Source organism: Phragmites australis, chromosome 16, assembly GCF_958298935.1.
Source record: "Phragmites australis chromosome 16, lpPhrAust1.1, whole genome shotgun sequence".
NCBI classification, from domain to species: Eukaryota; Viridiplantae; Streptophyta; class Magnoliopsida; order Poales; family Poaceae; genus Phragmites; species Phragmites australis.
Window position 1 is genome coordinate 18,225,448 of NC_084936.1, and position 15,583 is coordinate 18,241,030.

A 15,583-nucleotide genomic window follows, 5' to 3' on the forward strand; every position below is an offset into this window, starting at 1 on the left:
AATGAAAAGAAAGGAAAGATCACCCTGTCGTAGCACACCACCCGAAATCCACTCGCCCTACCGCGTCCTTGTGCGGTGACGAGTGTAAGGTTCTGTTTGTTTCAGCTCAGGATTATAATAAGCTAGCTTATTTATTCTGAGCTGAAACAAACATCTAGTTTATTTATCTAAATTATTATAATCTGAAGCTCAGATTATAATAATCCCATAAGTTGCGAAAAGAAACTTATTTCAATTTATTTTGATTTTCTACTATACTACTCATTAAATTTAAGAGAAATTACCTGTCAATATTACTCCTCCCATCCTACACCTGAATTCTCCACCCCTATTGAGAGTATTGCAGACTTTTACCAATAACCTAGATTGTCAAACAGCTTATAGTTTATTTTCCTCCAACTTATTATAATTTAATTTATTATAATCCATCGTCTATAAGTCATTTATTATAATTCTGACCTGAAATAAATAGAACCTAACACGCGCAAGAAAGTCAAACGAGAAAGGAAAACGGAAACTTTTAAGGAAATAAAACGGAGAAAACAAAAAGAAAACAAAAAAAGGAAAAAACTCGTCTTCGTCCCGAACACCCGAACCCCGCTGTTGGCGTTGCCTCCTTCCTTCCGTTACAACCATCCCATCCTCCGCCCCCCCTGCCCACCTCTAGATCTCCCCGCCTCGCTTCGCCACCACCCCAAACCCTAAGCCCGCTCGCCGCAGGATCTCGAGCGGTGGCGCCCGCCGCGGCGATGCGGAGCTCCATAGCAACCTATCGGGAGAGCCTCTCCCGGCTCGCCGGCGAGGTCGACGACGCCGCGGCCGACGAGGCCCCCGCGACGCCTTCTCCAGTGAGGGGCGGGGACCACGCGCTCACGCTGACGTCGTCGGGGAGGCGGAGACGGTACTCCCGCCCCGGCTCCGACCCCCCCGAGCCCGACGAGGTACCTACCCCGTTCCGCGCGCAAAACTTCCCTTGCGAATTGGTTCCGGTCAGGCTCCGGTGCGTCGGGTTTCTTTGCGCGATCCAAAGCTCTTAACTATGAGAGGCCGAGTGCTTAGACTTTGAGATACTATGAATTGCTCAGCCCACACGCATAGCCAGGGTATTACAAGGCAACTTGCATTGATGAACTAGCTCTTGTTACTTGGGAGAAAAAGGAATATTTGGAGTCTTATTGATCGAGCGTTTGTGTGGCTCGCGTAGGGGTGCACAAGTCTGTGGTGATAGCTGATAGTATCTTCACACTAATTTTGTAGAGTGCTGAAATCATAGTTTGTGAACACTAGTTTGCATGGAAATGTTGTGAATAATGGGAAGCCAAATGGTTGGACTAGTAGATGGTTGAAATCAGTGAGAATTAAACCCCTTTGCTAGGACAGCGTGTGATCCAAATGTGGGAGGTTAGTGATCTTTTAACAGGACATTACCAAAAAGCTATCCAGGGGCAGGTGGACTATATGTTGATAGCAAAATGGTTGATTGGCTATCATTAGGATTTGGTAGATTGTATAAATACTATCAAATATCCATGTCTCCAAATACTGAAATGCAAAGCGAACTATTATTTAGTATGGTTGCATGAAGATCGACTAGTTCATAGTTGCATGAAGTCGACCTGTTCTACGAACGTTTCTTTTGGTTTCATTTCATAGTTGGACAAATTATGAAAACAGTGTAGGACAATTTGCATTGATATAGTTGCATTTTTTATTGCAGATTTCTAAACTCAAGGAAGACATTCAAAAGCTTCAAGCTTCGGAGGCTGAAATAAAGGCATTATCTTTCAATTATGCTGCAATATTGAAGGAAAAAGAGGTATGCCTGCTTTAAAGGTCTTTGTTTCTCCTTTCTATACATGTCTGCTTGCCAGACCATTTTTACCGGATATATTGTTTTTGCAATACCAAGACCATGTTTTCAGTTAGTTCAGCACATGAAAAACAGGTATTTGCATGTACAATTTTGATGCACTGAAATAGTAAACAAGTTTTGCTGACTTTATGCGGCTCACATGCTTTCTTACATGTTGTGTGTTTGTTTTGAAAGGAACAACTTGGAAAACTTCGTGAAGAAAATGGCTCACTTAAAAGAAGTTTGGAGAGCTTTAAGGCAGTTTCAGCCAATTCTAATGTAATTGGGTTTTTTTTATCAACTTGTATGAAGTTACTATTTATCATTTATCATGCAATATGCCAATATGATACATTATTAACTTCAAATTTCACAGGGCACATTGGAAAGGTCACCTAGCAGAGTACAAAGGACTCAGGAAAATTCATTGAATGTATCCAAGCAGAATGGATATGGTGGTGGTTCTTCCCACGGTATCCAACCAAATGGTCTGCATTCGGTGACAGGGTATCATAAGGTATTTATAAGCAGTTTCATTGCCTTGTATGCAATTTATAAATTCATAGCTTGTGTTGTGTTCACATGCTCATCCTATTTGTATGTTTTTTGACGGGATCCTTTTTGTCCTATGGTTTAGTGTTAAAAAACAATTTTGATCTTATACATCTTTTTTATTACACGAAAGAAACCCTGTGTTTTTTGTGAAATAACTGCCGCTCTTTATTGAATGCACATGCTACAGGAAAATGTATTGGAGGAAGAGAGAGCATCCTTTGCTACCAAGCAGGCTAGTCTGGAAAATGAAATCAAACAACTGAAACAGCAACTCAGCAATAATTCTGAGAAAGAAACTGAAATAAAAAGGAGGCTAGAAGGTATGTCTGAGTTAATTCCAAACTGTTCCATCTTTTAACAGTCAGCAGCCACTATTAAAAGTTACTGAGCTTTTTTTTTTGTCTAAATCTTCTATTTACACATTTTAGACAAAAACAAGCAGAATGAATTTCTTCAGCAGCAACTAAATGAACTCAAGATCAACAAAGAGAGGGTAAGTTTGTTTTCTATGTAAGTAGATGGATATGTATCTTGATCTGCTGTACGTTTGGATAAAGATGATGGATGGGACTCCTTTGGTGTGAAGTTCCTTCTTTCTATATAATTTTACAGATATCAACTAGCATGGAAGAGCTACATAAGGAACTGAGTGAAGAGAAATTAGAGTTGAGACGTGTGAAAGATGAGTTGAGCAGACAGAACAAGGAGCACATATCGGACGGGTCTATTCAGAGCCTAAGAAGTATGGTGGTGGCTCTACAGAAGGAGAACTCTGACCTAAAGGTCTCAATAAATGGATTCATTAATCAGATGTTTAATTGATGTTCAAAGAAGTAGTCTGTTCATGTTACTTCAGGCTTTTAACAATTCTATACTAATAGTGCAAGGGCAATGATCATATGGCGAAAGATTTTGACTACCAAAATTTTGCTTCTGCAGATAGAGAAAGTCAGGCTTGAGGCAGAATTTAAAAGTATGAAGAATACCTCGGAAAAAACTGTCGACAGTACATCAGATATTAACAATATTTCCGACTTAGAAAAGGTACAATCATGCTCTTAAGTTTTGAACCCAGGTAGTATATACATCTCAGAAAGTAGTATATACTTTAGTTATAACAGGATCAACTATGGATCGAGCCGGGAGTATGTACTCCCTGGAGTACAGACTAGTTTTCCTATATATATATATATATATATATATATATATATATATATATATATATATATATATAATTTGGAAGGTAGCTGATGTCTCTGGAAGATGCACGGGACAGATTGTGAGCTTTTTTTTTTTCTTCGATGGCAACACTATTTGTTGTTTATTTTGAATTTTTTCAGAACCTTGATGTGAATCAAGGCCTCAATGCATTATAAGTTTTTTACTTTGCTGAAGTGAAATTTTCTACAGTGTTTTCTAGTAAGAGCCATCAGAAACTGTAAAATTTTCTATAAGTTTGTACATTTCAGTATGGATTACCTGTTAGCTAAGAGTTATGGCCAACAATACAATGTTTTGTAGTGTATAATACTGGTGATGCCACTAAATGGCAAAGAAAATAAACATACTGATGTGCTTGTGGTTCCACTGTGAAGGTTAAGGAAGAGATGGCTTCATTGAATAGAGCATTACAGGATGCTTCCCGTGAGAGAGATAAAGCGGTGCAGGATTTGGCTCGGCTGAAGCAGCATTTGTTAGATAAGGTAACAACATAATCTTATTCTGTAATTTTCTTGTGATTTTTTAGCCTCATTATTATGTGGTCCCTTGCTTCTTTTGTACTATCTAAACACAAGTTATGTCCAATATCTTATGCAAAATGTGATAAGCTATTTAAAAGGAATAATATGATGTGCAAACTGACTAACAAATCACTTGTTCTTCATTAGGACATTGAAGACCAAGAAAAGATGGATGAAGATAGTAAACTCATTGAAGAATTGCGGGTAATCTGTGAGCAGCAAAGAGCTCATATAATGCAGTTAGAGAGAGCTTTAAAGGTTGAGATGGCAAAGCAGGAGGAGAGCAAAAAGATCATAAATGAAGAACACCAGAGGTCAAATGAACAGATGGAAGATTTGAAGTACAAGCTTTCAAGCTGTATGAGTGCACTTGAATCAAAAAACGTGGAGCTGCTTAATCTTCAGACTGCCCTTGGACAGTACTATGCTGAGAGCGAAGCCAAGGTGATTGAATTCTTGAGAGTATTCTTTGTTTGGAACTTCTTATTTTGCAAATATTGGCTTGATTTTGGTCATAAATTAAATGTCTGTAGGACCGGCTTGGAGGTGATTTAGCTATTGCTAGGGAAGAATTGGCTAAACTGTCGGAGTCATTGAAGGTATAAACAGAGCATACCCTGTAAATCCTTGAGTGAGCATTGACCAACTTCAGTACTTGTGATTGTCAATATCGTTCCTCTTATTTTTACTAGATTCATGAATACCTAAGTATGCCGTGAGTGCACATACTTCGATAATGTTTTTTTTTTTTAATTTCTTCAAATAACATTGCTAAAGCATATCCTTTTTATGCAGGTGGCAAATCAAACAATTGAGATTTCAAGAAGGGAGAAGGAAGATATAGCTACCAAGCTTTCACAAGCAGAGAGTATGTTAGCAGATGGGAAACGCTCAATGCAGAAGCTTGAGGATGACAATTCAAGATTGCGACGTGCGCTAGAACAAAGCATGACAACAGTCAATAGGATGTCACTAGATTCAGATAACTCAGTTGACAGGTTGGGCTCCTTCTCTAGCGGCAACATTTTATTTTTGGGTGATAATTTTAGTGAATGCATCTATGGACGAATATATGATTTAGTGTTATGTACCGATGATAGAGATAGTTATGCATTCTGTGTGGAATATATTTTTGGCACAAGACATGATAAATACTGTAAGAGTTAAAAGACTTGAGACTTCCAAAATTAGCCCATGGACAAGCGTTCGTACCGTAACCTTTTCTAGAAAGGCCTATGAAGTTTTCTTTTCCTCTTGTTTTCACCTTTTCTCTGTTACTGTTCCTGAAACAATTGATGATCAATGCTTGACAGCTGGTTAATCTACAATCATACCATGGTATCTGCAGATTTAACATTTCAAATTTAATTTTGGTCATGTTCTGTACCAAAGTTTTCTGTTTCGCAAGATATATTTTGTGTACATAGCTGTTCTCTTCTTGCACTTTCATTGGACCTATCAGTAGATGCTATATGATATATGCAGCAAATCAAATAATCAAAATTTTCCTTGCAGGCGGATTGTGATCAAACTTCTAGTCACTTACTTCCAACGGAATCACAGCAAAGAGGTGCTTGGCTTGTCCAAAGTATTTAGTATTATGGACTTCTCAACTACAAATTTGTTATCAAATATTCTAATGCTGGGTATGCCCAGGTTTTGGACCTTATGGTTCGCATGCTTGGCTTCTCCGAGGAAGACAAGCAAAGGATTGGTCTTGCACAAAATAATACTGGTAAGGGTGTTGTCCGTGGTGTTTTGGGCCTCCCGGGACGCCTAGTTGGAGGAATTGTTGGTGGAAATTCTGGCGGAAAATCTATTCAAGCATCTCAGGATAGCCAGGTGAGATCTATATGTCCGTTACCCTAGTTTGTTCATTCATAGTCATATTCCTGTCACCTCTGAAGTTCAGCAGACATTCGAGAACCATTAAGCTGTATTTTTGCATTATGTTACACCCAGAAACCCAGTTGGTTGATATTGGTATCGTCCTTGTGCCATTATGTGCAGTCATTTGCAGACCTATGGGTGGACTTTCTGCTCAAGGAGACCGAAGAAAGGGAGAAACAGGAAAGGGAGAAACGAGAAGCTTCAGAAGCGGCAAGGCTGTCACAGGAAGAGAGCCAAACTGCCACTAGTACCAGCAATGCATCGAGTGTCCAAGGATCACAGCATCCCCCAAACCTGGCACCTGGCCCTTCCACAAGGCCGCATCTGTTCGGTCATCCAGACTCCGAATTCTCAACAGTTCCACTCGCATCATCGACATACTCATCTCAACAATTCTTAAGACCACCTCCAAGATGAGTGCAATTAAATGTACACTGTACAGTACCGGATACTATTTCTTCCGGGGGTGGATCTGCCTCCTAAGGTTGCTATTCGTTTTATTCGTTGACAATATGATGATGATAGTTGATTCAAAGTTACCCTCCTTTTTCCTATCCGTTTTCCCTTCTAAGGAGTGTAAAGAAGTCAATATGTAAATGGATCTCTGCAGTTCGAGAACAAATGGAGATATACAACTGCTGACTATACAATGTATGGTTCGGCAATCGGAACTCTGTAAATGAAACCTGATGATGAACATGTGTTGTACTGCCATGAAAATGTGAGAATTTCTTTATTTCTATTCGGCCTCAAGGGATCTGATCCATGAATTTTTTTAAATAATAATATTTTAATGGAACATTGCAAAAATAATATTCGTGTACGGAAAATTGCTAAAATAGCACCTTGTCCGCAGGCGAAATGTTGGCTAGTACCATGTCAGCACTTCACCTGCTAATAGGCCTATTGTCCGTGTTTCGCTTACTGACAGGGCTTGAAAGCATCTATCATGTTGACAGGCAATTCTACTTTGCTGACATGGGTCTGTCGCCAAACCAGATGCCGATATTTTTTTACTTTTTTACTTTTTCTTTAACAAGCTTTACTTTTTTTAGAAACATTTACTTTACTTTTTTATTTTTTTAATAAGTTTTACTTTTTTTAGCAGCATTTACTTTTTTTTTTAACAACATTTACTTTGCCAAAGCGTGCTCGTACACCACCTGATACACTGTGCAGGCCTCGTTGAACAGATCCAAGCGGCTCCTTTGCTCTCTTCGAACTCCTCGGCGTGGTACAACATATGCATGTTTTTGGTAGAGTTCCTAGAATTTGATGTTCTTTTTTTCCTGGTTTCCTTACTTACGCAGTGAAGAGCTCTTATTCAAGTACTCGTGATAAAGATATATCCAACAACGCTTGTATTATTTAGATACTCCTTCCTCGGTAAAACATTCGAGGGGCGATATCTCTAAGAAAAATTCTAGGCTATTTGAATACAAAAGGAGTTTTCATACATACCTATAAGCCAAAAGGATTTAATTGAGGAGAAAACAATTGAAGTGGAATCATCCGACAAGAACAATTAAACATGACATTTTTATTCATGCAAACAATAGATACGATGACATATACGGTACACTTTCATACTAACTTAGATATGTACCGTATCTAAACCTAACATACCTTAGAGAATATATACAAGTTGATTACTACCGCTACTCTATTGAGTATAGCGGGGTACTTTCCCTTCCTAGCAGCACCTGGTCTTGCTTCACACGTCCGACATACCCTCTCGCGCTTCCTCTCCCTCTCCGCCTCATGGGCCTACTCCTTCAGGCGGGTCTGCTGCTCTCTTAGCTTCCGCTGCTACTCGTGCATGCGTTTGCACTCAGTCTCCCTCCTCTCATCCACTTCCATTTGATGAAAACGTTTCCATGCCATCCGGTGCTCCTCGTGTAGTAGGAACACATATGTTGTATTCTGCTCAATATTCAGCCACTGTACGAACTCACAGAGTGGTGGCGGAGACTAGCAACAGAGAACAAAATGATCAGTGATAAATGACATATAGTTATGGTATAGTTTAGCCACAAATGTGTACCTGACGGTAGCCACCATGGATGTTACTCTCTGGTGGGTCATACTCATAGTTCGAACACACAAAGAACTTCCTTCCATAGGTGTCTGAGAAGTTATCCACACTAGCACATCGGTACTTTGACCTCAGTAGGCATAGCAGCTAGCATATATTTCTTTGGTAGAAGATCAGAGGTCATTTTAGTAGGAGAAGAGCTTGAAGCGTTTGGTTTTGTTGTAGAAGTGGCCTTCTAGGCTGCTATTTATACTGAAAATCCATGCTGGTTCATGCACCGAGTCCATGATAAATAGTTAGGATAAGATATTGATTCCTCCGCCTGGAGTGATCATGTGTATTGAAAAGGCTACATCTAAAAAAGCTTGAAAAGCCTATGTCTGAAAATCCTACGTAAAAAGTCTACATGTGAAAATCCTACGTCTGAGAGGACTATGTTTGAAAAGTCTACGTCTAAAAAGATTAGTTTACCACACCGGCAAACGAATGTTCATGCTAGTGTGGTACTTCTATGGGGTGGTTCCTCTGAGAATCCATGATGCTCTCATCCTCTTCTGCACTCCTCTTCTCTCACGCGCACGACTCTCCCCCTGCTAGTGCAGCGGGCATTAATACAGAGGTACCCGTCAGCACTGCCAATGCAATAAAAGCTGTGACCCATCACCAATCGGAGCACCACATGACGATACATGCATGTCGTCAGACGAAATGTCGACGGGTGCTATTTTGGCGATTTTTATAAATAAATATTATTTTTGCAATTTTTAATTAAAGTATTATTATTTTAAAAAAAATTCTAACGTGTTTTGCGGTATCATGATGTGTTGTGTTGAAGAGAAAGGGAGCTGTGTCTGAGCCTGGGTGCCCTCTTTCCCAGATGATACTAGAACACGGAATACAGTAGGCACTCAGACCGTGAATCTCAACTAGAGTAACTTGCATCACCAAAACATGATCACAATGGCTACTGTAGTTATGGCGTTCGCTGGATCCGCCTTCTGAAGCTTTCCTAATGCTAAAATCTTTGGCGAAGATACTAACATGTGAAAGTTTTTCCTTCTTACCAACAAACAAGTCGTTGTAGTATAGTGGTGAGTATTCCCGCCTGTCACGCGGGTGACCCGGGTTCGATCCCCGGCAACGGCGTCTTTTTGAAACCAGTGTTCTTTTTTCTAGCCTTGCCTTTCTCTGTTTTTTCTGCTTCTCCAGTTGATCCGATAACTAAATCGCGTGTCCTAAATTTCGTCTATCAGCCATTGACCGATAGATGACACGTAGCGCTTATGAAATTTTTTGCACAATCAGTCATTCCCTGTTTCTGCGTTTCTTCGATGGTATCTTAAAGGTCGGTTTGACAGAGTTTCTTTTAATATAAATTTTTTGAAAGTGATTTTTTATTAAAAATAATTACTTTGGATAAACTCTATAGAAAAAATGATTTTGTGAGACAAATAAATCATGGGAAGCTAGGTTTTTTTTTTAGCTCATAGCATCTAAGTATATTTCAAAAAATCACTTGCACAGAATAACTATGAGAGATGAAAGCTGCAAACTACCATTTTGCAGAGCTTCCACTGATTTCACCCTGTGAGTTGCCCTAGGAGCTCTGTCAAACAGTCTCTAAGTTTATTTCTCGTCTATCAACTATGAGTCCGGTTTAAATTTCATCCCTAAACTAGAGAACCAGATTTTTTTTCACTCCAACTTCTAAAACCATTCAGAATCTGTCCCCCAGGCCTTTTGAGACTGGTTTTGCTTGCGTGGCGATGCTAAATCAGATCTGATGTGGCACAACTAGTTATCCCTCCTCTCTCCTACCGTCTTCCTCGTCTCCATCTAGTCTTTACAATCTTGCTCCAAGCCTATTGCATCCATCCAATACCCTCACTGGTTTGACTCTACTTGCCATCGCTCCTCTCTCCTCTGCTCAGATCAACCATGCACCATGGCCACCTTCGTAGCCAAGCGCCGCTTTGAGATCTTTGCAGCCGCCGATAGCTTCGACCAGCCACTCAAGGGCGCCGTCGTTCGCAACTCCACGTGCACCCCTCGGTCAACTATGTTACCTCTCTTTTTTCCCCTTACTCCGGTCACCCTCCTCCCTAACCTCGTCCACCTTCTGCTACGCGATGGCTAGCCGGTCGCCCTCCTCCTTGACCGCGTCCACCCACCGCTCCTGCGATGGCCTGTATCCATCCTTCGCTCCCGTGACGGCTGGCAAGAAGCGGAGTCATTGCCCCTCGGATTTCGCACGTGGCCTACAAGAAGTCGCCGGCGCCATGTCTTCTATGGGTGGCTCCTCACCGAGTCACGTCGCGGCACTAGAAGGCGGTTGTGAGGCTGACAAAGCTCGACCTTTAAGGGGATGCGGCGTGGGTAGGGCTGAAGGTCCACCGGAGGAGGCACGCCCACTCTCCTTGTGAGGTGAGCTCGGGGTGAGGGGCCACCTCAGGGTCGACATAGCCAAGCTTGAGGAAGCGGAGTGACCTTGGATGGGGAGGCAAGGAACACAGGGTGAGCACGGATTTGGAGGCCTTTATGTGACCATCTGCGCATGCTCCTTCTTCAGCCTCGCTGTCACGGGCGTCGTCCTTGGGATGGCTTTGGGTGTCGCCATGAAGGCCCCCATGGACAGCTTGGGTGAGCCAGAGCAACCACCCGCAGGACTACTCCATGTCGCGAGCACCAAGCTACAAGGTGTGGCCATGGAGATGTATATGCACATGATGTGTCTGGTGAGGAAGAAAGAGATGAGATGAGTGGATTTGGGCCTTTTGGCTATGGATATACTCTGAGAAGAGATGGATTTGGTTTGCTTGGATGTGGTGGCTTGGATTTGATTTTGCTCTGTTCTGATTTGGGGAAGAAGAGATGATGCTGCTCATCTGCTCTTTGGATTTGGGGAAGAAACGGAACAGGGAAGAGATTAGTCATGGCGGATGTTTAGCAAAGGAACAAGGAGACAGAAAAGAGATGAGATAAAGAGATATGCTGACTCAGCATGTCTTTCCGACGTCGGATCTGACTTAGTGTCGCCACGTAAGCAAAACCAGCCTCAAAAGATTCGAGGGACGGATTCCGAACGGTTTTAGAAGTGGGAGGTGAAAATAATGTGGTTTTCCAATTTAGGGATGGAAATTAAACCTGATCCATAGTTAAGGGACAAGAAATAGACTCTTTCCGTTCAGGGATCCTCTGATGACTGGTGCCATTATATTCCCATTTCGACATTTATGATGGACCCTATAATCACCTACAACAACACAAAACGATCAACCGGTTATCATGCGCATACCCTGGAATCGTATGAATGAATGAACTAGGTATACACTCTCTTCTGCCAGGTGCAATCATTGAACTGCAGGTAAGATTTCGGCTGGCTGGGTAAATGACAGGGCCAGTGACCTCTGACGGCTGAAGCACTTATCATTGTGTCTGCAATCGAGCAGGCGTCCTACAGAGCCCTGATTCCCTGATGAATCTGCGCAAGTAACCAAACCCTCTGAATTGCTTCTGCACTCGATCATGCTGCATGGCTTGATGATGCATGGAGCCCGTTTTAATCAGCTCGATCATGCTGCATGGCTTGATGCTGCTGCATTCGTTGTAATACAGTTCACGGATCCATCATCATCATCATTATTGTCATCTTCCATGACATGTTCCTTTCCTTGTTTGCTCACTTCCTCCAAATCCGCATTGGGAATGGAGAAGTATGGAACTGCAGTTGACTTGGGTGCAGTGCAGTGCAGCCAACCATGCCCCATATATTTTTGTTATATGTTGAGCTTTCAAACATGGTGTCACGTTTCCTCTTATATGATCCTATCACTATTTGAAAAAAAAAAATTTAATGTCAGATGATAATTATTATAGGTGACGGATCTCGTACCTATCGTCTTGAATATATCATTAATGACTCGTCATCCTGAACGCGTCACTATTATGACCCGTCAATAATATGTTTTATCAGTGACGAGTCATTATCGTGACTCACTACTTATGACAAGTCATAAGTGGTGGGTTGTAATCTTGACCGTCACTAATGACCGAGGAACATTTTTCGTGTTTTTGGATATAAAAAAAAACCAAAATATATATATTTTTCCACCCAAGTCATCATAATGCAGGGGCCATCACCACTCGTCATGGGTCACTTACTATTTTTTGTACTATTTTTATACTCTGCGTTTCGTAGGTATTGAACTCACGACCTCCCCTCGCGCGCGTAGCCCTCTTACCACCATACCCTCGCGTGTATTGTGATGAAGCAGAATATTTTATTATTTTAACCTTTTTTGCCAAAGGTTATGACCCATCAATGACTGCATTATAGTGACAGGTCGTAATCTTGACCTGTCACTAATGACTATTTTTGCAAAAGTTGATTTGAAGTGCCTTTGATAAAACGAGCATAACTTCTACATACAAACTCTGATTTTAATATTTTTTTTTGACTCTACGGACATCTATAAGAAAAGTTACATCCGTTTCTCCTTCACTTCGTCAAGTTCGGAAAATTTTTCGAGGCTAAATTCGGCTGGTAAAATTGAGTTCTCACCCTCTGAAGTTTTTGCATCATTTTCAGAACACACGTTTGTATCCATAACCACCATCCCTTCCATTAAACTTGAGTAGAAATGTACAACGATTCATATTCTAGTGCTGTGGAGGTGAGAAAAATAAGAGAAAAATAAAAAAAATAAAAATATATTTGTGCCTACTACGCCATCGTACTTACACCAGTTTTGTTCATCGTGTGAATAGAAATTAATGAAATAGGCTAAATATAAGTTATAACTTGTTGATGTATTTTTCTGTAAATATTTGTAGTCTTATACCTCTTTGGTTTGAACTTTAGCTATAGCATGGTTATAAGTTTAGTGTTTATATTTGTGCTTTAATACGTAAATGTTCAGCTATAGCATGGTTGTAGCCTTTCTGCATAATATCTTTTTAATGTAAACAATAAATTTAATTTTTAGTTGGGTAAATTAAGTAAGAAAAGACAGTACCGAGTGAGCTTTAATAATAGAATTTAGTTGGGCAAATTAAGTAAGAAAAGACAGTACCGGATTGTAATATCACTTGTCACTTATAACCGATTCATGGAGATTCGTCACTGATGATAAGTTATAAGTGATGGGTCGTAACGTGACTCATCACTGATAACTAACCTAAGACGATCCGTCATTAATGACCTGTCATAAGTGACGGATCATGATCTGGCTCTGACCCGAGGCTATATAACTGATGGATCGTAACATGGTTTGTCAACTCTTAAATGATGGATCCTAGTGACCCATCACTTATATAACATTTTATTTGTCTATTTTTTATGCAGTGTATTTATGACTGTGGCTCCTCAAAATTTTCTAGGCAAAATTGGTTTCTCGCACCAGCAGTTCAAGATGCACTGGATTCTTGGACTTTTGGAGAAGTGGAAACCTGAACAGTACTTTGATCTTGACTTTTGCTGACAGGCGTGAGACTCTACAACATCTTCAGTAATCCAGCATTGAAAAGCAAACCATCTTACGTGGCAATTTTTTGTTTAGAGATAATATGACTTTCGTTTTCCTGCTACTAAACTCAGTAAACTAGGCAACAAAATGTTTCGAAACAGATATTGTAGTTTATCAAAAAAGTTGCCCACCTGCTAACGGTCAAGTAGTCAGAAGTATTGTTTTTTCAAAAAAATACGATAATTAAACACTTCTTTTTTAACTGCTGATTTGCAAGATTTGTATGATTTATCATCCAAGTAGCCTCTAACTTTTACTCTCCAAGAAATGTACAAAATATATTTGGCAACTTTGGGTGGGATTAGTAAGGAATGGAAAGTAAAAATAATGGTAGCGGCGGTAACATTCTGTTGATCGTTATGTCTTTTAGAAATGACATGATTTTTAGTAAGAGAAAAATTAACTTTTTTATAAGTTATTTATACATGTACACGACTGCTGCGTACATATGTTGTGTTGCAACAGCAAGAGCATCAATATATGATAGAGTTTGACATGTACTCTTATGGAGCGGACGGTAAATAAGATTTTTGGCTAGGTCCGGATTGAGACCTGATATATATCGCGAGCTGGTCCCCTTGTAGGGCTTGTGTCCCCTTTTTTATTATTTTCTCTTCTTCTCTTTTTTACTATGTACATCCGTGCTATAAAAAATTAAAAATGAACTCTTAGATATAACAATAAGAGCTAATAAAACTCCCTTTATAAAAAAAAACTGCTAACGGTCCACACAAGTTAGATCATCGACGATACCATTGCTTTTATCCTTGTGTCTCTATGTTTTTTAAAATTTTAATAAAATGGATGCAAAATTAAACGCCACTATGCCTGTACAGATCTGCTTTTTCCCGTGATCAATTGTGTCATGTGCATCTTCAGTTTCAGTATGTTGGGCAGGCTGCCTTTCCTATTTCACTCATGTATGCCTGCAGAGACTTGAGACTTGAGTTATAAGCCTTCACTAGGATTTATGATCTGCATGTGTTAGATAATAATAACTCGTCCAAATATGCTTGTAGCAACTAGCATATCAGGAACGGCTCTTATCCTTTCGTTCATGTTCAATTTGTACATTGTGTGAAGAACAAGAATAATGTAAGCCACTAAATGTTCATGTTTAATCTTTGCAACATCGTTTTAAATGAAATTGTAAAGTCCATAGAAAGATTATCGAATGACTACTGCTGGTAAATGGCAATTTCGCCTCGTCCTCCCTCAAGTTTTGATAATGTTGAAGTAAAAGTAAATTATCTACATTTCTCTACCAGCTTAAACTTTTGAGTGAATTGATTGGTGTATGTAGCTCGATATAGTATCAGAGCTAAATGTCTCGAGTTTCAGTCCTGACGGTTGTAATAAAAAAAAATTACAGCTGATTTATATTTTCACGTATGAGGCCTAATGTAACATCTACATGAGGGAGAGTATTGAAGTATAAGTGAATTGTCCATTTTTTTTATCAACTTTGGTTTTTAGTTGAACTGATTGGTGTATGTAGCTCAATAAAAATCAGTTTTTACAACATTCATATAGTTTTGCAAAGTCTAATACATTTCATCTAAATATATTTTGTTTATTCTTCACTGTTTAATTTATATATATATCTTTTTTGAAGAATCAATTTTTGTGTAGAAAAATTCAATTTTAAACAATTTCCCGTAAAATTTAAGGTCTGCTGACGGATAAGTCAATGCTGTTACCAGTTTGTTATCACCAATCATTACAGACGACGCCACTCTCTACATCCTATACGCCAGTGGATGGCCTTCCCCAAAACTACAAGTTCATCTCTTGCTCTACCAAGACAATGGTTTTGAAGTTGGGCAAGAAAGGAAACGATGGTGGCAAGCAAATTTTGCATGATCAGCAAGCTATCTCAACGGTGCTCTCTTAGCTTTCACATGAATGAAGATGAAGTGATCAAGCTTGCCCAATGCCAGTGAATGGTTAGTGACGTAATCTTGCAACCATCGATCATTTCTTT

At 39.9% G+C, this 15,583-nt stretch overlaps 1 protein-coding gene and 1 non-coding gene across 2 annotated transcripts; both read left to right on the forward strand.

The window, feature by feature from the left end:
• The first annotated feature begins 617 nt into the window (after positions 1-617).
• On the forward strand, positions 618-6,779 carry LOC133895597 (golgin candidate 4-like). Its single transcript, XM_062336028.1, has 15 exons — positions 618-941; positions 1,718-1,816; positions 2,048-2,131; positions 2,229-2,369; positions 2,595-2,727; positions 2,836-2,900; positions 3,020-3,190; positions 3,347-3,451; positions 4,003-4,110; positions 4,297-4,593; positions 4,683-4,748; positions 4,945-5,147; positions 5,665-5,719; positions 5,806-5,991; positions 6,160-6,779. Exons 1-15 carry the CDS (start codon positions 750-752, stop codon positions 6,454-6,456), a joined length of 2,202 nt encoding a protein of 733 aa, XP_062192012.1. The 5' UTR covers positions 618-749; the 3' UTR covers positions 6,457-6,779.
• Positions 6,780-9,148: 2,369 nt separating this feature from the next.
• TRNAD-GUC (transfer RNA aspartic acid (anticodon GUC)) lies at positions 9,149-9,220 on the forward strand. The gene has a single exon. It is a non-coding gene; the product is annotated as a tRNA-Asp (tRNA).
• The last annotated feature ends 6,363 nt before the right edge of the window (positions 9,221-15,583 follow it).